Source organism: Hypanus sabinus, chromosome 9 (genome assembly GCF_030144855.1).
Source record: "Hypanus sabinus isolate sHypSab1 chromosome 9, sHypSab1.hap1, whole genome shotgun sequence".
In the NCBI taxonomy this organism is placed as follows: Eukaryota; Metazoa; Chordata; class Chondrichthyes; order Myliobatiformes; family Dasyatidae; genus Hypanus; species Hypanus sabinus.
In genome coordinates, this window is record NC_082714.1 from 130,622,417 (window position 1) to 130,645,570 (window position 23,154).

General features: G+C 39.8%; 1 protein-coding gene across 6 annotated transcripts in view; it reads right to left on the minus strand.

Annotated features, from left to right (window-relative positions):
• LOC132399808 (extracellular sulfatase Sulf-2-like) overlaps positions 1-23,154 on the minus strand; it is a 315,476-nt gene that overhangs the window by 46,549 nt on the left and 245,773 nt on the right. For all 6 annotated transcript variants that reach the window (XM_059980581.1, XM_059980577.1, XM_059980578.1 and 3 more), the window contains 3 exons: positions 18,099-18,249; positions 13,421-13,596; positions 3,970-4,098 (listed from right to left, as the gene is read on the minus strand). In XM_059980581.1, coding sequence (XP_059836564.1) covers positions 3,970-4,098; positions 13,421-13,596; positions 18,099-18,249 — 456 coding nt within the window. The remainder of the gene's footprint in view (positions 1-3,969; positions 4,099-13,420; positions 13,597-18,098; positions 18,250-23,154) is intronic.

Consider the following 23,154-nt stretch of genomic DNA (forward strand, 5'->3'; position numbering starts at 1 on the left):
TGGAGGTCTTTGATAACTCATATTGCTTCCTTGTGGACTCTGCATTAGTGTGATCAATGGGAGGAGCACTTTTTTCCATGACGTACTGGTCTGTATCTAACATTTTTTGTAGTTTTTTCCATTCATGGACCCCGGTGTTTCCATACCAAGCACAACCATTCAGTATACTTTCCACTGTGCAGCTATAAAACATCCAGTCAGGAGGAACAGCAATTCCACATCTGTTTTACATGTTCTGTTAAAAATTGGAATGCTTTTACCGGATCATCTTATAACATCTTATATCTTATCTTGCTTTCTTTCAAACTCAAAAGTAAACAAACCTAGTTTGTTTAAACTTCCACTATTCAATTCTGAAGAATTAACTTGAGGATATTTTGAAGACTCCTTCTGTTGTAAGTATCTGCTACCTTGGGTATGCACATTGGATGTATACAGGGTATTGTAGAAGCAGTCTCACCAGGGCCTTGTACAACTGGAGCACATGTCTCCATTACTGAACTCCAGTCCTCCGTTCTTGCTCTTCCTACTGGAATTCCAGTTGCAGCAGTCATGGTACATAACATGAACCAGTAACTCAGAAGAATTAGAAGAACATAAGAACTGCAAGGGTAAAACCCCTAATAGGAGTTGGATACAGTCTCCCAAACTGTAGTTAGGATGTGGCCTACAAATTACAATGGGAGATAAAAATGCATGCCAAAAGGGCAATGTTACAATAGACATGGAGGGCTGTAATATGCAGGCAGATTTGGAAAATCAGTTTGGTACTGGATTACAGGAGAAGGAATTACTGGAGTACCTATGAGATGACATTTTAGAGCAGCCCATGTTTGGGCCCACCAGGATTGATTAGAGAGCTTAAGGTAAAAGAATCCTTAGGGAAGGTGATCATAGCGTGATCAAATTCACCCTGAAATGTGAAAAGGAGAAGCTTAAGTCAATTGAATCAGTATTACAGTGAATTAAAGGTAATTACAGAGGTATGAGACAGGAGTTGGCCAGAATTGATTGGAAAAGAACAATGGCAGGGATGATGGCAGAGCAGCAACAGCTGGACATTCTGAAAGCAATTCAGAAGGCTCAAGATATATACATCCCAAAGAGGAAAAAGTATTCTAAAGGAAAGATGATGCAACCATGGCTAAGAAGAGCCAACGTAAAAACCGAAGAGAGTGCATATAATAGAGCAAAAATTAGTGGGAAGCTAGAGGATTGGAAATCTTTTAAAAACCAACAGAAGTCAACAAAAACTGTCATTAAGAAGGAAAAGATCAAATGCAAAGTAAGATAGAAAATAATATTAAAGAGGTTACCAAAAGTGTCTTCAGATACATAAAGTGTAAAAGAGCAATGAGAGTGGATAACAGACCACTGGAACACAATATTGGAGAGGTAGTAATGGGGTTAACAAAATTGCAGACAAACTGAATAAGTATTTTGCATCAGTCTTCACTGTGGAAGACACTAGCAGTATGGTGGAAGTTCCAGATGTGAGGGGGCATGACGTGTGTGGAGTTACCATAAACAGAGAGATGGTTTTTGGGAAACTGAAAGATAAATCACCTGAACCAGATGGTCTACACCCCATGGTTCAGAAAGAGGTGGCTGCAGAGATTGTGGAGCTATTAGTAATGATCTTTCAAGAATCACTAGATTCTGGAATGGTTCTGGAAGACTTGAAAATTGCAGAAGTCACTCCACTCATCAAGAAGGGAGATAAGCAGAAGAAAAGAAACTTTAGGCCAGTTAGTGAGACCTCAGTGATTGCGAAGATGTTGGCGTCAATTATTAAGAATGAGGTCTCAGGATACTTGGAGGCTCATGCTAAATAGACCATTGTCAGCATGGTTTCCTGAAGGGAAAATCTTGCCTGACAAATCTGTTGAAATTCTTTGAAGAAATACCAAGCAGGATAGACAAAGGAGAATTTGTGATTATGATGTATACTTGGATTTTCAGAAGGCCATTGACAAGGTGCCCCACAGGAGGCTGTTCAACAATCTACAAGCCCAAGGCATTATAGGAAACATACTAGCACGGATAAAGCAGTGGCTGATTAGCATGACTCAGAGTGGGAATCAAAGGACCCTTTTCTGGTTGGCTGTTAATTAATAGTGATGTTCCACATGGGTGTGTGTTGGTGCCAATTCTTTTTACATTGTATGTCAATGATTTAGGTGATGGAATTGATGGATTTGTTGCAAAGTTTGCAGACAATATGAAGATAGGTGGAGAGGCAGGTGGTTTTAAGTAGAGAGGCTACAGAAAGACTTAGACAGATTGGGGGAATGGGTAAAGAAATAGCAGATGGAACAGAGTGTTGGAAAGTATATGGTCATGCACTTTGGTAGAAGAAGTGAAAGGGTTGACAGTTTTCTATATGGAGAGAAAATACAAAAAAACTGATACACAAAGGGACTTGTGAGTTCTTGAGCAGGATTTCCTGAAGGCTAGTTTGCAGGTTAAGTCTGTGGTGAGTAAGGAAATTTTGATCAGTCTTGATGAATTTGTGGAGCAGACTCGATGGGCCAATTGGCCTAATTCTGCTCCTATATCTTAAGGTCTTATCACCCTTAGTGAATTAATTCACCAATTTGTTGTATCTTTTCACAAAGTTGTTATGGAGAAAAATTGAAAATTATATGTGCTCTCTGCAAATTATCCATTTTTAAAGAGGCAGCCTAATTTTTATCCCATTGATTTTAACACAAATGAAAATTTTGATGTTCTAATTGCTGCAACTAATTTGTAATTCAAATTATGAACACTTGCACTCTACTCCTTTCTTACTGTGTTACACTTGTCGTGGTTGTCAGCATATGATTTCCCAAGCATAATTCTACAAGCAACAGTGCCCTTTCTTCTGTGATATCTATCAACCATTCTAGCAGGTTGAATAATATTAATAACAACTGATTAAACTAACTTTAGAAGATAAAACTGAAAGTGCATACAATTATTCAGAAATGTATATAGCAATTATTATTCACCTGTTTACAAATTTCATTATTTTTTCTAGCTGATTAAATGTTTGTCAAATATCAATAAATTCCCTAAGTCTTCAAGACAAAGGAGAAGAATTAGACCTTTTGGCTCATTGAATCTGCTCCACGTTTGACCATGGCTGCTTTATTTCCCTCTCTGCTCCATTTTCCTTCCTTCTCCCTGGAATTTCTGATGTCTTTATTGATCAAGAGCCTAACAACCTCTGCTTTAAATATACCCAATGATGGCCGCCAGAGCTACCTGTGGCAATGAATTCCACAGTTTCCCCACCCTCTGGCTAAAGATATTCTTCCTCATCTCTGTTCAAAAGGGATAACTTTCCATTCTGAAGCTGTCACCTTTGGTCCTAGACTTCCCCACTATTGGAAACATACTCTCCACAGCCACTATATCTAGGCCTTTCAATATTAGGTAGATTTCAATGAGATTACCCCCTCATTCTTCTAGACTCCAGAGTGTACAAGTTCACATCCATTAATAGCTCCTCATAAGTTAACCCTTCCATTCTTGGGATCATTCTTGTAAACCTCCTTTGGACAATCTCCAATGCCAGTATATCCTTTCTAAGGTATAGAGCCCAAACCTGTTCACAATACTCCAATTGTGCTCTTACCAGTGCCGTATAAAGTCTTAACATTACATCCTTGCTTTGACATTCTAGTCCTGTGGAAATGAATGCTAATATTGCATTTGCCTTCCTTATTCCATGTAATCTAAGGATTTATGATCTTTCCATCACAAAGAACACATAACACAATCATAGGAATAATGAAAACATCCTGCAAAAACTAATTGCATGCATTTTATGAATTTTAACCAGTTAAATTATTAAAATGGCTTAAATGAAAAACAAGCACAGTCATAGAAAATTATTGGAAAAGATCCATTAAAATGGCAGAAATTTACATAATAACACACAAATTTGATGTATTTAGCATCAGTAAAACAGGGCACTCTTACCTGTTGACAGGTTTCTCAGTGTCTAAGAGTTTCAGAATGGATTTGCCATCCATGTCAGCTGGAATATCTAGACCTGCAATATCTAAAATTGTCGGTGCGAGGTCTATGTTTAAAACGATTTGAGGAATGCTGAGAATAAATAACAAAAAAGAAGCTGATTTAAATAGGATCTGGACTGATTCTTGCAGTCTACAAACAGATAATGCTGAATAACTGCTTTACTGACCAAAGTTGTTGTTAGCAGTCATAGGATTAACTAAGCATGTGTTTCTTAAAACATTTCTAAATTTTGTAATCTGCAGTCCCCTCATTTTAAACCACAGTAAGGCTGGACAATTACAGAGTTATGCAACATAGACACATGTCCTTTGTCCCTCGAGTTCGTGCTTCCATCAGGCACTCATTTACACTAATCCTATTTTATTCTTCCTACATTCCCAGCAGATTCTATCACTCACTCACAACATAGGGACAATTTACAGTAGTCGATTAACTTACCAGCCCATTTATCTATCTATCTATTTATTTATTGTCATACATTTCCTTCTGTCTCTTTGACCCACACAGCCCATCAACCCCTAAATTAACCCTAGCCTAATCACGGGACAACTTACAATGAGCAATTACCCTACCAACTAGAACATCTTTGGACTGTGGGAGGAAACCAGAGCACCCGGAGGAAACCCACATGGTCATGAGAAGAACATACGAACTCCTTACAGACAGCAGCAGGAAATGAACATGGGTCACTGATACTGTAAAGCATTGTGCTAACTACTTCACTACTGTGCTGCCCCTTTAAGGACGTGGAAGGAAACCCAAGCACTCAGAAGAAACTCTCTCACATGGACAACTTACAAATGCCATGCAGACAATCCAGGAGGTTGGAATCAAACCCTGGTCACTGAAGCTGTGGGGAAATGGCTGTATTCTGTATCACTCTCAAAACTTAGCATGTTTGCCCATCTCCCATAATTACATCCAATTAATCATGTAGAAAAAGGTTTGAGGTGAAAATCTCTCTTCAATTTAATATTTATTTTTAATTCTTCTTAGGAACACTGTAACATTCACATATCAGTCAGTGTCACTTATATTTTATCAATGTAATTCTTTGTGTAACTCAGTTCATGAACAGCATGATCAATGACCAATGAATAACTGGGTATCAGGATAATGCTCCGCTATATAGCTCCGCAGTTTGCACTCTTTTTTCATATGTATCGTTTGAAACCTGCTTGTACAAATACTCTCTACACAGTGTTTTTTGCTGCATAGATTTCAGACTGGGTGCATCAGTAGATCACTTGGCAGAATATGACCTTTATTTCTACTCCCCTCTCAGATTCCTTCCTTTCCAGCCATTCATCATAGGCTTCACCTATCACCTTCTAGCTATCCTCCTTCTCCGCCCACAACCTTCTTATTCTCCCATATTCCCCCTTTCTTTCCAGTCCTGAAGAAGCGTCTCAGCCTGAAATGTCGATTGCTTAATCATTTCCACAGATGCTGCCTGTCTTGCTGAGTTCCTCCAGCAGTTTGTGTGTTGGTCTTTATGATATTTGTATATGCTAGCTTAAATTCAGGGTCACTCCAGAGCAGAAACTTACTTCCTCTCCCTAACACAGGAATATCTGATACAATTTTATCACGTTTTACAATATCAACTGATTGAAAGCAAAACTGGAACCTTTGTGATTCATGTCAATCATTTGCTGAACCTCTGGTGAGGATCATAATGCCACTAAAACAAATTAAAGTCATTATAATCAACCTTAACATCCTTTATTCACCAGCCATAATTTACTTTTCCTTAGGATCTATGGTAGTGAAGTCACATAAAACTACCATTCTCCGAATCATGCATGTGACTTTGATCAAATTGCTAGTAACTTAGATTCTTGTACAATCTTTTTAATCTGAGAAGAACGTTCTGCTAGAATTCACAAATGAAGGCAATGCTTAATCCTCATTTCATCTATTGAGTAACTTTCCAAATTTAGTTTCACAGTTCCCTGTTCCTGGTTTGTTCAAAGTAAGGAATCCCAAATTACTTTAATGAGGCATAATTTAAATCTTAATCATAAACAGAAGCAACTAAGAAAGCTTTAAGAAAATAAATTACTAATTTCCCAAGCTAAAGGCAGAGAAAATGTCCACTTCATATTCTATGACTGCAGTATTTGCAACTAAAAACTTTAATATTTTATGAGTTGCAACTTCAGTCTTCCTGAAGCATAAGAGCAAGAGAAAAGTTGATTATGCTTGCAATTTACATTTAAAAGTACTGTAATTATAGAATTTACAATTTATGTATGCTAATGCCAACATTTGTGGAGACTCCAAGGCCTCACCCCGGATACTCAGACCATGTATCCATTTTGCTAATCCTTGCATAGAAGCCATTGATAACTGAGTAAAACCAGTTCACAGGGAGATCAGAACCTGGCCAGAAGGTGTCACCTTAGCACTGCAGGACTGTGTCAAAAGCACGGACTGGAGCTTATTCAGGGAGGTGGCTACCTCATCACACCAACATTGAGGAATATGCAGGATCAGTGACTGGAACGTGCATTGAGGATATTCCCATGTTTAAACACTGCACTGCCAGGGCAAACCAGAAGCCATGGCTGACGGCAGAGGCTCGTGCGCTGCTTAGGGATCAGGGCACTGCCTTCAGATCGCCGAACAGGACGACTCTAAGGTCAGCAAGAGTGCGAGTATGCACAGAAAATTCACAGGTGCCTTTATGCATCAGGGACACGCAGTGCATGTGGAAAGCTATACAAGCTATAACAGATTACAAGTCCACCTTGCGCATCAACAACAATGGTGCCTCCCTACCTGATAGGCTGAATGCCTTCTATGCACGATTGGATTCACTGAATGAAGTGACATTGAGGAACGCTCCCTCTCCTCCTAAGGAACAGGCACCCTGTCTGGTCACAGCAGAGGAGAGGAGGATCCTAGCCAAAGTAAACCCACACAAAACTGTGGGGGGGGGGGGTGCAATCAACATACCAGGCAATGTGCTTAAGGACTGTTAATAGAAGTTAATAGAAGTATCTAATATCTCTCTGAAGCAGATCTTTGTTACTGTAGGCTTCAAGGCAGCCATGATCACTCCAGTGCTCAAGAGAGCAATTGTAACCGGTCTAACCAATTATCACCCAGTGGCACTAACTTCAACAAGCACGAAGCGCTTTGAGCATCTGGTATTGGATTGTATAAATCCCACCTTCCAGCTACATTGGACCCTTTCTAGCCCGCTTACTCTCAAACCAATCCGCTGATGATGCCACAGCTCTAACCCTCCATTCTGTCCTGCTCTACCCAGGAAATGATAGCTCATACGCCAGGATGTTGTCCATTGACTTCAGCTCATTATTGAACATGATCATCTGTCAGAAGCTGGTGGGTAAACAGTCCTAGTTGGGACTCAACACCCCTCTCTGTAACTGGATCCTGGACTCCTTGATGTAAAGACCCCAGTCAGTTGCAAATGGCAGCAACATCTCAAGCTCGATCACGCTGAGTACTGATGCTCACCAGGGCTGTGTGCTCAGCCACTAGCTGTTCACGCTGCTGATTCGTGACTGCACTGGCAGGTTCTGCTCAAATTGCATCATCAAGTTCATTTTCTCTGATGACATAACAGTGTTTGGCCTCAATAGCAACAATGATGAGCTGACATACAGAGAGGAGGTAGAGAGAGTTGTTAATGGTGCAAGAATAACAACCTGAGTCTCAATCTGGGCAAGGCAAAAGAGGTGATTGTGGATTTCTGACCACTCTCCACTGCACGTCAATGGCTCTGCCATGGAGAGAGTGAAGAGCACAAAGTTCCTTGATGTGTACATAATGGATGAGATAACCTGGATCCATAACTCCTCTTCAGTAGTCAAGAAAACACAGGACTTCCTGAGGGGACTGAGGCGTGCAATGCTCCCCCTCCCCATTTTAACAGGAGCACTATCGAGAGTGCTCTGTGTGGCTGCAACACGGTGTGGTATGGAAGCTGCAAGACATCAGAGGACAATAAAAAATATCAAGAGGATGATTGGATCCTACTTGTGAAATTTACTGTGAGAGTTACAGACATAGGGCCCAAAATATTGTCGAGGATCCATCACTATCCATCCTTCAATCTATATGATCCACTGCCATGAAGAAGGAGGTACAGGAGCATCAGGACTTGGACAGCTAGACTGGGTAACAGCTTCTTCCCACAGGCTGTGAGACTAATGAATACCCTGCCAACTTTGAGGTCTTGTCACAAGAATAGTGAGCTGTTTGTAGTTTACTGTACTGTTTACTGTTTACAGTTTACCTGTGCTGCTTTTTGAGTTATATTTTATTATTTTATGGTAATTGTAATCTATGAGTCTATTTCTTCTAGAGCAATGGCCTCCACCCCCTTAGCGTTACGTATTAATCTGTAGGTTGCACATGCACTGTTGTCTATGCACTTGCGTTGTTCGTGCTCTCTCACTGCAATGCAAATACACCAGTATTGTCCATGCTTTTATTTAGTATATATGTAGTCGTGCACAGACACAAAAAATTGGCGACAAGAACGAAGCTGAATATCAGAAAATATCATAAACTGCACCCACAGTTATGGGACAAAACAGCGAGAGTTAAACAGCACGAAAAAGCCAAAGGACCTGTGAGTAACCGTGAAAGATGTGCTGAATTTAAAGGGAAAGTAACATGGCGATGGCTTCAGTCGGGAAAGTCGATGAATTTGATAGTAATACTGAAGGCTGGGAAATGTATATTGAGAGGATTAAACTGTATTGTAACATAAACAATGTGAAGGGTCAAAAGAAAACCCCTATACTTCTTAACTTAATGGGTGCAAGGATAGACAATCTCTTACACAACCTAATAACTCCTGCAAAGTCAGCAACCAAGACATTTGATGAAATTGTTACAATAATACAAAATCACTTGAGCCTTAAACCGTTGGCAATAACTGAGAGATTTAGCTTTACAAAAGGAACCAGTCAAAAGATGAAAACATTCCTGAATACATTGCAGAACTGCACAAACTTTACCAGTACTGTGACTTTAGAGATGGACTTTCTGATGCAATATAAGATAGGCTTGTATGTGGCATGAATAGTCAAGGCACTCAAAAAAGGTTATTATTCGAAAGAGACCTAATCTTAGAACGGGCCTAGACCATTGCAATATCATTAGAGACTGCAGCAAAGGATGCAGCAGAACTACAAAAAAGGAGGCTAGAACGAGAAATGCACAAAATGAACATGAATGGTGCAAAAAGCCCAAGATGTTATCGATGTGGCAAATATTCCCATGATGCAAATGACTGTTGGTTCAAAGAAAAAGTTTACAGAAAGTGTCACAAAACAAGGTCACATAGAGAGAATGTGCAAGGCAGATTAAAAAGCACAACTGAGTGAAAAGTCATGTCTACAACTGCACAGTATTACTGAAGCAGGTCATACAATTATTTAGGTAACAATACATGTGTCCGGTGTAAAACTGAAAATGGAGCTGGATACAGGGTCAGCCTTGTCTATGATTTCAGAGGCTGACTATAACAAACTGTTTTCTAAGATACCATTTGAGAAGACCTCAATGAAGCTAAAGACTTATACAAGTGAAAAGGTGTCTCACAAAAGCAAACTAGAAGTAAATGTAATGTCTGGCAGCCAAATACAATAGTTGGAGCTTTATTTATTGAAAGGTTGAGGGCCAGCACTTTTTGGATATGAATGGTTGAGAAAAATCCAACTAGACTGGCACTCAATCAAAGCTCTCAGTGTGGCATCAACAGGCAATGGCTCCCAGATGGTAGCACTAACCAGGGACTGGCACAGCTGCGTAATGCTAATGAGAAGGTGTTTGAGAATGGAATTGCACATGAAGGCCAGAATAGAATTAAATGGAGCAGCAACATCAAAGTTCCACAAAGCACATCTAGTGCCTTATGCCCTACGTCCTAAAGTGGATGCTGAACTGCGGAAGCATCTGGAATCCTCTCTAAGGTTGAGTAGAGTGATTGGGCCACACCCATTGTCCCAGTGATCAGAAAAGGAAGGCTGGAGCTGTTCGCGTATGTAGAGATTTCAAGATGACCATCCACCCGGTGTTGCATACTGTGCAGTATCCCTTGCCACACACAGAAGACATTTTTGCATCTTTGGCAGACAGGGAGAGGTTTTCAATGACTAACTGGCTACAAGCCTATCTGCAAATGGAGTCAAGCAGGAAGATTCGTACAATCAACATTCACAAGGGACTGTTCCAGTATAATCGTCTCATCTTTGGCATCACATCAGCTCTGGCAACTTTGCAAAGAGCAATGGACCAAGAACTCCAAGATATCCCAAGAACACAATGTTACCCTGATGACAACATTGTGACTGGCAAGAATGATGAAGAGCACCTCCAGAACCTTGGTAAAGTGCTTGCCAGTCTGAATGAGTGTGGCCTGTGCGCAAAGAGAGAGAACTGTGAGTTTTTCAAGAATGAAATCTCATATTCTGAACATGTCATTGACAAGCATGGCTTACATAAGTCACAAGAGAAGATTGAAGCAGTGCTACAGGCACCGAAACCTGAAAATGTGTCACAACTGAGGACATACTTGGGCCTGGTAAACTACTACCACTGATTTCCCTCAACCATTGAACAGTGCATCACCCATTGAATTGTTACAGACAGCAGCAAAGTGGGAATGGTCAGAAAGATGTGAAAAACCATTCAAGGAAACAAAGAGACTAATAACATCAGATGAACTGCTCACCCATTATGACTCATCGCTGCCCATCAGACTGGTGTGCGTTGCATCCTCTTACGGCAATGGAGCCGTTTTGTCACACATTATGAAAGATAAATCTGAACGTCTGATTGGTTTTGCTTTGAGATCACTGACGAGCGCAGAACGCAGCCTTCCACAGATTGACTGAGAGGCCCTTAGTCTAGTATGGGGAATAAAGAATTTCCACCACTACATCCACAGACAAAATTTTACACTGGTGACAAATCGTTAGCTCCTTGTGTCCGTTTTCAATCCCAGGCAGGGCATTCCAGTGATGACTGCTACTGGGTTACAATGTTGGGCACTATTCCTAAGACCCCACTCTTATGAAATCAAAATGCAAGAGTGGCTAGCTCATGGTAACCTTGTTTCCAGAGTTCTCAGCAAGGCAAGACCAACTGTCAGTTTGTCAAAGAATACTGATGTGTGGATCTCATGTTGTGGTTCCCCCTAATCTGCACATTAGTGTGTTAGAAAATCTGTATGAAAGACACCCTGGTACAGTCAAAATGAAGAGTCTCACCCGCATCTATGTGTGGTGGCTGGGAATAGATAAACAGATTGAAAATTTAGCTAAAAGCTATTTGGGGAATGCCGAATATTTCAAAATGCGCCCATATAGGCAAGGTTACACCTGTGGGAGTGGCCGTCATCACCAGGGCAAAGAGTGCATATTGACTTTGCTGGGCCATTCATGGACTCCCTGTTTCTGATTGCTGTGGATGCTCATTCGAAGTGGCCTGAGGTTATACCAATGAAGTCAACCACCTCAGTAAAGACTGTCTTCGCTCTGAGGACTATCTTTGCAAGAAATGACCTACCAGAACAAATTGTGAATGACAATGGACCACAGTACACATCATAAGAATTCCGACTGTTCATGAAGATAAATAGGATCAGACGCTTCAAGTCACCTCCTCAGCACCCAGCAACGATTGGGTTAGTTGAAAGATTTATCCAAACCTTCCAGAAGTCCTTTAAAGCAGAACCAGGAGAACATTTCTCTACAATACAAAGTGGACAACTTCCTTTTTTGTATCAGAACTCTGTTTATGTGACAGCAATTCAAATGCCTGTAATGCTGTTGATGAACGGAAATCTGAGATCTCACACAGGCTTCCTGAAACCAGATATATGGAGGGAAGTACAGAATAAACTGTTCAACCAGTTGCCAGGTGAAGCAGCAAGAAACTTCGAGATTGGACAAGAAGTCCTAGCACATGATTACCGAGAAGACAAGTGGACACCCAGTAGGACAGCCACAAGAACTGGACCACTGATGTACATGGTTGATGTTGGAGATCAGACACGGAGACGTCATGTAGACCAGATACTGGATGCTCAACCGAAGAACACACCTGAGCCGACTGCGTCCAACAAGATGGACGCATTACAGTCATTGGACTTGCCTCTCAGTGATGATGTCACTGACAGCAATGTGACACTGGAAAGTGAGAACATTGCCTTAAAAAAGACACCAACCAAACCCCAATGTCACTTCACAGGTCCAGAGTTGTGACAAGAACGTTATCATAGACAAGACACCTGCTAAACCTGATACCGTGCCATAGGTCCAGAGGTGCTATCCTGAAAGAAGCAGAGTGCCACCCAAAAGACTGAATCTTTAGAACTGTGAAGCTGGTGATAGCCTGTTATTGTGAAAGCATGTTTATTTTACATTTGGGTTTATGAAAGGGGAATTGAATGTTTTGTACACATATAGTTTCATGTTGCATTAATCTAAAGGGGAAGGAAGTGTAATGTATGGATCTATTTCTTTTAGAGCAATGAATCCCCCTTAGGAGGACTACATATTGATCTGTTGACTGCGCATGCACATTGCTTTCTCTTTCTCTCGCTGCAAAGTCAAAGCCAACTCCTGTGTCCATACTTTTATTTTATATATGTGTATTTGTGTACAGACACACTGATGGTCTATGTGCCGCATGTGATATAAGCTTTGTGGCTGCACTGCGGTCTAAAGGAACATTGTTTCATTTGGTTGTATATAGGTACAGTCATTTGATAATAAACTTCAACTGGAACCATTATAATTCAATGTAAACGCATTCAATCAATTTTAAATAATAATTAAAGTATTCATTTTGCATCATGTGACACAAAAGCAAAGGCTTCATGCTGGTAAACGATAGGAGAACTGGTGATCAAGATTGTGGAAAGTCACTGCTCCAAACTGTATGACAATTAAACATTTCCTTCTTTAATTGCTGTTGCAAGCAAATGTATTCTAGCATGAATAACTTCCTTCCAGATCACGTAAACCCAACAGCAGCATTATGTAGGTCACTTGTCCAATTATGAGTTGCTCTAGTGCACCGAGGAGAACACATCAATGTTAAAGTAAATGAAAAATAAGTTTGTATTATGGCAATATTAACTTATTTTCCATGTTCTACTTCTTATGTTGTATGATGAGATCTTCAGGATGTGCCTAAACGATCAGAAATACAGAACTGACCTTTGGTCTCATGCTGTATCCACACGTGCAAACCACCACTTTCTTACTGGGAGTTTGCAGAGAACAGCATGATACCTTACTGTATAGAACACACACAATGGAACTTCTGTCAGTTTCGATCACATATCTAAAACAGCTTCTGAATAATATATAGTTCCAACTATAAAATGAGATCTTACATTGATCCTGGTTCCACATTTGGTCCCCGCATGAAAAATGGCACTCGGATGTCAAACTCATACGGCATAGATTTTCCTTTCACAAGGCCAAACTGCCCAATGTGGTAGCCATGGTCTGCTGTGTAAATGATGTAGGTATTGTCCACTTCACCCAGTTCAACGAGCATATTGTAGAGCTGAAACAACAATTAAATGCATTTTTGGTGAAAGTAATAACGCATCATTTAAACTCTTCAGCATTTCTAGGTTCTGCTGACAATGACAGATCACACATTATTGATTACTGATCAAATAAAACCATTCCGAAACTTAAGTACCTCCCTGATGTGATGCTAATTTTTGGACTGGCACTGGGAATGAAACAAAGGCAATCATGATAATATTGAGGGTGGTTGGCATCTCTGACGTAAGCACTGGGTGAGTAAGTTCTCTATTCTGATTTGCATTGATGTGGAAGATTTGCTTTATATTAGGGCTCTATCATAGCTGATCTGGAATGATTCTCTGCAGAAGCCTAAGAATAGTCCTGAATAATTCATATAACTCACCTTTCTATACTTGCATGACCCCAGTAATATCTGACTGCAAGATCAGTGACTTGATGTTAAAAGTACATTGCAGTGCCATGCAACATTAGATGAATAGATCTTGCATTTTAAGGTCTTTGTCTGGATTAGAATCATAGAACTAAATAAAAGTACTTTAAAACATTTTCATTTTCTTGCTAAGGATTATGGTGAAGTGAAAAACATTGTGTGTCATGGAAAAAGCTGCAACATATTTCTGGCAGTTCAAAAAAAAAATCTCAAATAAAGTGATTATTCTACTGGTCTGTTGCACACACAGGGTAAGTGAGATTTTCACCTGAACAATTCAGGTATCATATTCATTAAATTGCAAAATATACTCAATCAAAGTCAGGGAACTTCTGTTTAGTTAATGAATCATTTGGAAAACAAAAGAAGTTATAATTTTATTGGACCTTAGTGATAAACTGCGCATTTACGCACTTGTTCAAGGTATCCCTAACACAGCAGCAATGAGCTTTTATGCAAATTCAAGATTGACTATTTACAACGATAACTGTAAGTGAGAGGATGGCCTTGAAATAATTCAATGCCTGGAAAGGCAATGAATTGTAGGGGTATTTCTTTGTGGACTAAACCCCACAGCCTGGACCAGCATAGGGAAGCCTTGCTTAGTAACCCTGACGTAGGCCCGCGTCTGCTTCTGTTTTGACGGCTTGTTCAGTGTTTGGGCTGTATGGGAAATGACACTCTGTTTGAATTTCATTACATCTGCTGGGGTGTTCATTAGTAACATTACAGCCACAGAAAATATGGATCATACTCAACATTGAAGAAAGAACTGTACAGCACAGTATAGGTTCTCTGGCCACGAGGTTGTGCCAACCTATACAAACATACTATATGATTAATCAAACCCTTCCCTCCTACACAGCCCATAACTCTCATTTTTGTTACATCCACGTGCCTATCTAAGAGACTTTTAAATGATCCTATCGTAACAAATTCTAGCACAACTCAGTAGTGCATTCCAGGCACCCACCACCTGTACTTCTGTTTTTGCACATTTTTTAATAATCTATTCAATATGTGTAATTTACTTGTTTATTATTATGCTTTATTTGATTTATTATTACTATTTTTTCTGTCACTGCTAGATTATGTATTGCATTGAACTGCTACTGCTAAGTTAACAAATTTCCCATCATATGCCGGTGACAATAAACCTGATTCTGATTCATAAGAAGCTGCCTCTGACAACCTTATGCTCTCCTTCACTCATATTAAACAGATGTCCTCTGGTATTGGCTATTGCTGCTCTGGGAAATGATGCTGGCTGCCCATTCTATCGATGCTTTTCATAATATTACATGTCTCTATTCAATCTCGTTTCACCTTCCGTTGCTCCAAAGAGAAAAGCCCTAGCTCACTTAACCTTTCCTCACAAGACTTATGCACTAATCCAGGCAGCGTCCTGGTAAATCTCCTCTGCATTCTCTCGAGAGCTTCCACATCCTTCCTGTAATGATTCAACTGGCACTGAACACAGTATTCCATGTGTGATGTAACCAGAGTTTTATAGACCTGCAACACAACCGTGTGGCTCTTTAACTCAGTCACCTGATAAATGAAGGCCAACACTATGCACCTTCTTAAGCACCCTATCAACTTGTACAGCAGCTGTGAGGGACCTATGGACTTGACCACAAGGTCCCTATGTTCCCCTAAGCTGCTAAGAAACCTGCCATTGATCTTGTACTCTGATTTCAAGTTCAGTCTTCCAAAATGTAAAACTTCACACCTTTCCAGATTGGACTCCATCTCCAACACTCACAAAATGCTGGAGGAACTCAGCAGGTCAGGCGAGAACTACAGTTGACGTTTCAGGCTGAGATCCTTTGGTGGGGACCAATTCTCTGCCCAACTCTACATCTTGTTGTAACCTATGATAGCCTTCTACACTATCCACACCTCCAATGTTCATGTCATCTAACTAACCCGCTCTTTTATTTCCTCATTTATAAAAATCACAAAGAGCAGGATCCCAGAAGAGATCGCTCGGGAATACCACCAGACGCTGACCTTCGGGCAGAATATGCTCCAGCTATTACCACCCTCTGCCTTCTGTGGGCAAGCAAATTCTGAATCGATGCAGCAATGTCCCCACATTTCACATGCCTCATGACTTTCTGAATGATGTGACTTTAGGAGACCTTGTCAAATGTCTTACTGAAATAAATATCCATCACACCCAACAATCTAATTTCATCAATCTGTTTTTTCACCTCCTCATAAAACTACATTAATCTTGTGAGGCATGACCTGCAGTTCACAAATCCATGATAGCTTTCCCTGATAAGTCTATACTTCTTAAACGTTTGTAAATCCAGTCTCTAAGAATCCTCTCTAATATTTGGCCTAGCTCTGATTTAAGACTCACTGGTCTATAATTTCCAAGATTATCCCTTTCTTGAACAACAGAACAATGCTTTTCATCCTCCAATCCTCTGGTACCAATCTTCTGGCCAGGGAAGGTGCAAATATCTTCATCAATGGCTCAGCAACCTCTTCCCTTGGTTCCTGTAGTAACCAGGAGTATACCTCTTCCAGCCCCAGTGACTATCTTAATGATTTCAGACACTATGCTAATATTCCACCCAGCAAACCTTACAAATTTCTACAGATGTACAGTGAAGCGCATGCTAATTGGTTGCATCACCATCTGGTATGGATGGACCACTGCACAGGATTGGAACAAGTTGCAAACTCAGCCAACTCCATCATGGGCACTGAGGTGATGTTCAAAAAGCAATGCCTCAAAAAGGTGGCATCCATCATTAAGGACCCCATCACCCCTCTTCTCATTGCCACCATCAGAGGTACAGCAGCCTGAGCGTGCCTCAATGTTTCAGGAACAGTTTCTTCCCGACTGCCTTCAGATTTTTGAATGGACAATGAACCCATGTACAATACCTCTTTTTCTTCTGCTTTTTCTGCACTGCTCACTTAATTATAAATATACATATTTTTTATTGTAATATATAGTTTTTAATTTATGTACTACAATGTACTGCTGCTGCAAAACAACATATTTCATGACATATGTCAGTAATATTAAGCTTCATTCTGGTTCTAAGTATGCACAAATATTTGCTATGCAATAGAATTTGTAAGCCGGTGAGTTTCAAGCATTTCCATCAAATTAACCTAATATCTTCCTGTCTTTTATTTAAAATAGTGCTTGTAGTCAGAGTAAGATAAGTTTACCATAATCACTTGGGAGATCTATATGCAATAATTCAAAATGGTCTACTATAAAATTTCACGTAGCACACTACCGCATAGAGAAAAGTCCTTCTGCCCACAATGATATACTGAACTGATTAAATTAGTAATCAAATCTCAACTAATTCCTTCTACCTATACTATGTCTATACCATAATTTTCCTGCATATTCATGTGCCTCTCTAAAATCTTATTAAATGCTTCTATCAAGTCTCTATCACTATTTCAGGCAGCGCATTCCAGGCATCCACTGGTCTCAGTATAAAAAAATCTTGTCCCACACATCTTCTTCGAACTTCCCCTCCTTCTCCATAAATTCATGCCCTCTGGTATTGCACATTCCAATCCTGGGAAAAACACACTGGCTATCTAGTGTTAAATATGGATTTTCAGCTTTAAAAACAGTCAAAGGTTTTGACAGCAATTTGTTTTTATCTCAATTTGTGAATGATTTCCTGGTGTTTTAGTTTGAGGCAAGAGGATTCTGAATTTGCTTATGGAAGCATTATTTCACAGCTGCCCTTTGGTGTTATTTTTGCCGTCATTAGAAATTGTAAATCTAAGTCATAATGGTAGGACAGAAGGGTGTGCTCAGCAAGCAGTGTATATAAAAGCATAACATACATTGTATGTATATTAAAGATCATAATGGCTTTTTTATTTACCATATGCTTGCCACTTGCCCTCCCACCAAGCCAGTTCTTACCTTGAGCTGGTCCTCACTAATGTGTTTTATCTTAAATGGCTGGTCCCTGCACAGTGCAGAGTCTTTTTGTTTTGCACCAGAAATTCAATTGATTCTTTTTCAGATAGCAAGAGTTGTTTATTCTGGCATGAAGGCATTTCTAATGGTATGTGCAACTTACCCTTTCAATTGATTCATCCACTGACAACAAGGTCTGCAGTCTCTTCCTCTGCAGCATGTTAGTAAATTCCATGTGAATGGGTTTCATTGGGCCAGTGTACCTCATGATCCAATGCTTGTCTGGATTAGGAGCATAATTATAGCTTGGAGTGCTGCAGGTGTGATTATAAAAATATATTAATGATATACATTTCAAAGATTAGATATATAGACATTAAAAATCTCTTTGCCTTGATTCCTACACACTCAATTCCACACATAAATTTATTTTTCCATTCTCTATACACAAAACATAACGTTGTTATTGCCGGGGGTGGTAGTGGGATTAAGCTCTCACAACCTAATAAATGCTCCCAGTGGCGTGTGCAGTAAATAGCCTCTGACAACCTAGTCCAGGTTCAAGTGTGGCTTAGCTAATAAGTCTCGCAGAACCATTTCTACTGACAGGAGAAGAGGCAAGGTGGGTTACTAGTGTCTTAAAACCAGTCGCTTCAGGCAGATGGGTCCTGTCAGCCGTGGGGAAGGAAATCTCTGATCTCAAACCTCTGCTGCCTTGCGGCTGTACCCAGTAATGGAGGAGGCTTCAGGAGCAAAACCTGAGGAAATAAATCCCAAGCTGGAGTTCCTAAGGCAGTCCTACGTTGAGTTCAATACTGACTGGCAACTCCCGTGATGCTGCTGGTGCTAAATTGTATCCGTCTCTGCCACTCATTTGGGCTTATCAGGTGCATAGAGAGGGGGAGCTTGCTGCTTGGATAACAGCTTGCTCTCCATATCATATTGCCCATTCCTGCATACCTAGACAGCTAGGAGACAATACCCATGGTCAAACTCTGTCCAACAAAAGCTTCATATACACAAGGCAATTGAAATTTGCTTTGCTTCACAACCTTTTATTCAACTGGGTCTATACACGGATGAGAAATCGTAAGCTGATAGTTTTGTGTGAGTGTTCTTAGCAGTGAAATTTTATCTTGTTCTCAGTGAAAGAGTGGTGGGTGGAACTGTAGAGTGGAGTCAGTTATTGGAGGTGGTGATGACGATATTGGACAGGGTGTCGGGGTGTTGGTGGGACTTGGAGCGGGTGGAGGTTGGGGGATGCTTGGTGAGGGAGAGATTAGGTGGGGTAAGAGTTCTGGAGAGAGGGTCAGCACTGCATCTGACAAATGTCTGTTTATTCTTCTAATACTTTCATGTCCCTCTTGGAAATGTTTATAATTTGCCATGGCACCTAATTTAGTGTCATCAGAAAATGTGTGCCTATGCCTAAACCATTTATATAAATAGAAAATAACAGATGTCTCAGCTCAGAACCTTATGTGGCATCACAATTTGTATCCTGCCAACTCAGAAAACATTAATTTGCTCCTGCCTTGTTTTCTCACAATCATCCTATCCCACTCTTTAAATTCACTTCAATGGCATGTGCCATATTTTTTCAATGCCTTTCATGAGACTTCTGCAAATTCATATTTTCACTGTCAACTGAATCATCTTTGCTTTTTACCTTCAGCTGCCAATCCATGCTGAGTGTCACTATTTAACTTAAGCATTTCCGAATGTTCATGAATTTTATTCTGTGTATTTAGAATAGAAGAGGAACATCAACTAAGTTTGACCTCCAGCATCAGCTGGATTTATGGTTCTAGGTAGGTCTTCTAACTCCCTACAGGTGGGAGCTCTCCACTCTGGGAGAAGCCATGGATATGCTCCTCAATCAGGAAGCATCTGCAAGGTTTGTAACACATCCACCTTTTAAATTATCCCCCTGTTCCTCTGGCATCATCATTTGTTAGGCAATTAACATGATAGCAGGGGGCACAGAAAACAGGGAGGGTGGAAACAATTGAAATTCTGTCATAATAACCACCCATCTGCTTCACTCACACCTTGAGGATGGAGCTAAAATCTGATTACAGATTTACAGTAATTTCGTGGTTTAACTATTATTTTCGACTCAACTTTTTGGATCATATGCAGTGTCATGCAGTCACTTTTCTCACAGTTGTGATGGGCAGTTATAAAATTGGATACAGTCATGGAAAGATGACAAGATTGAATTTAGAAATAGTTAGGTAAATGCTCAAATATATAAAGAATAATTATATTTAAAATGTTATTGTGGAATAGCAAGTTACTATAACTATACAGAGATTAATATATGCAGAAAGTTAAGACCATAAAACATCAAGACATAGGAGCAGAACTAAGCTAGATTGCACATCAAGTCTGCTCTGCCATTCATTCCATCATGGCTGGTTTACTCTCTCTCTCAAACCCATTCTCCTGCCTTCTCCCAATTACCTTTGACACCCTTACTAATCAAGAGCCTATCAAGCTCTGCTTTAAATATACCAAAAGATTTGGCTTTGACAGCCATCTGTAGTGATGAATTCCACAGGTTCTCTGCCCTCTAGAGCAGGTTTTCCCAATTCAGGGTCCACAGACCCCTTACTTAATGGTGTTGGTCCATGGTATTAAAAAAGGTATTAAAAAAACCCCTGCTCTAGAGAGATGTAATGAAATAACTGGTGGCATTGATAAAGAGAAATAGATGTTGAGATGGATATGTTACAACAAACTGATTAGAAGGTTGGCTCTGTAACTGCATCTGACTATGGAGTGCTTCATATAGATGATTAATCTTCGTGAATATGCTGTATGTATCTGTGTATCATTCAATGATGGATAAGAAAATAGACGATCACATCAATAGAATATAATGGGAGTACAAATAATTGAAAACAGCTTATTGAAAATTAACTCATGTTTCTGACACATGATAAGGCAACATCAATTCTTGTCTTTGGAATACCCAAAGGTTATTAACAAAGGAATTCTCCAAAGCAGAACCACATTAAGGTTACTAAAACATCAAATAAATAGCGAAGTTAATAAACATTCAGGAATGTACAAAATAAGAAAAAATAGGCCATTATTCAATTCTTCAAGCAATGTCAATATTTGATTATTTGATCAGAGCAACCTTTCCAAATTTGGAATCATTTCCTAAGAACACACTTCCTGATGGAAGTCACCTGTATTAAACTTCTGTTACTCTCAAATGCTATATAGGTCCTCCCGAGATTATGGACTGTCAGCTCATGAAGAATAGATACATATGAAAGAGCGTCTGTGAGATGGGTGGTATGGATTTACTGTCCACTGCGGTACTGCTGGCACCTTCTGGTGTTCCACATTTCTGATATGTGAACTAGCTGGGTTATGAACAGGAATGGAGATGCATTATAAGCTGGGGAGGAGCTGTATTTAAACATGTCAATATAACTTCTATAAATGTATCATATTCCACCTGTTCACTATCCTGCAAGAGTAAGAAGAGGATTTTCTTAACTTTCTGGAGGTTTAAAATTTTCTAGTAATTCATTTATTGTAGTTCAATTATTATTTCTGATTTCATATTTTCAATTAGATTTCCATGTAACCATTTTACTAATTTAGCTCTCTGATGCTGTTTAACTTGCTTGAAGTTAGTTCAGGAAGGTTGATCATGACAGAGGAGATGAGGTTTTTTAAATGACGATTGTGTCTCATATCAATAAGATATATCTTGGCTGGAATGCATTTGATTTGACATATTCTCTAAGTTTTCAACTTTGTATGCATCAGTTTTATTTTTAGCTTCCATTATTTTGAACAATGGTTTGCATTATGTCTGTCTATTTGAACAACATGTTTAAGAGATGAGCCTACGATGCTAATTTACAGAGCATGGCTTGCAGACCTGGTTCAATAAGTTTAATATTACCAGTTTTATGTGTCTTACACTGGAGAGTGAATGTGACATCATCTACTGAATATTTCAAAAGAAAATAGGCAATTCAAAATGAATAAATGAACAAAATTAATGCCAAATTGGCACTGACACAATCAAGGCACATCTCGATGGTAGATTTAACACTGGTACAGATTGAAACACATGGATGCCTGCCAGTATAAACTGCATCTTCCCACCACCTGTCACTTTCCTCATCTCCCCAGCAGGTAGTATGTAAAACAAATCTGTGCGCCTGTGTGAACAACATCTACTGTGCTCACATGTGTACCAAATATACTTCTGTTCAAGTGCATTGAGTACTGGTGAAGGAACATACCTGCATCTTAAATTTTAATACATTTACCCATATATGTCAGGCTTGCATTATATCTGCAGACTTCATTCAGATACCAATGCCTTACGATGTCAGAAAAACATCAGAATGATTGCAATGTACAGTGCTGATCTTTGTACTGCTTTATGACCCTAGTTATTGGAAAATGTGGATAATCTTGTTGTATGTCAGTAGCTAAGCCCTTCTTTCATCGAATGTGTGTTTCTCGACATGCTTAGTTACAGGTTTAACTCAAGTATCTATCTGTGCAGACATTTATAAGCTTATCAGAAATACTGAGAAGAAAGAGGCTCAACCTTAGACTACATGGCACAAAATGATTTATTCAAGATGCCGATATCGGGTAAAGGATCTTGTCGGCAGACAGCTACAAAGAAGTGAGCAAGTGTAGTTATCTAAAACCAAAAGCAAAATGTCATGTGACAGATAGCTACAACACCTCCTCCCCCTTTCATTCCATAACAGATTTTTTCCACTAAACTTATAATTAATGCCTATTATACTTTTGGGCTTCAATATTAACCCCATGCTACAAAAGACAGGAAAGGATGTTTTAATAATAATTACATTATTATAATGTGTCCTCAATATCCCATGGAAGTACCTAGTGCCATTTCTCTAGCTGCGAATATTGTGGCTTCCAGCAGTTCACTCCGAAGGGTTAGCATAATTCATTGTACAACTGAGGACCAATATTAAAATAATCCTGCTCAGCATTCCCAGTGATAGGGACACCTGAGAATGAAATAAAAATGAAAGTTGCTGGCTTCACAAAGTAAGTGCTTATGCAGCTTTGTGTGAGGGCCAAGAGGAGCAAAGTCAGTCAGCTCTACCTGTCAAGGAAGCCATGAGCCACCCCCGGCTCACCTCAACAGAGAGCAGGTGCACTCACTGAACAGGTGATGTCTCACACACCGCAGACAG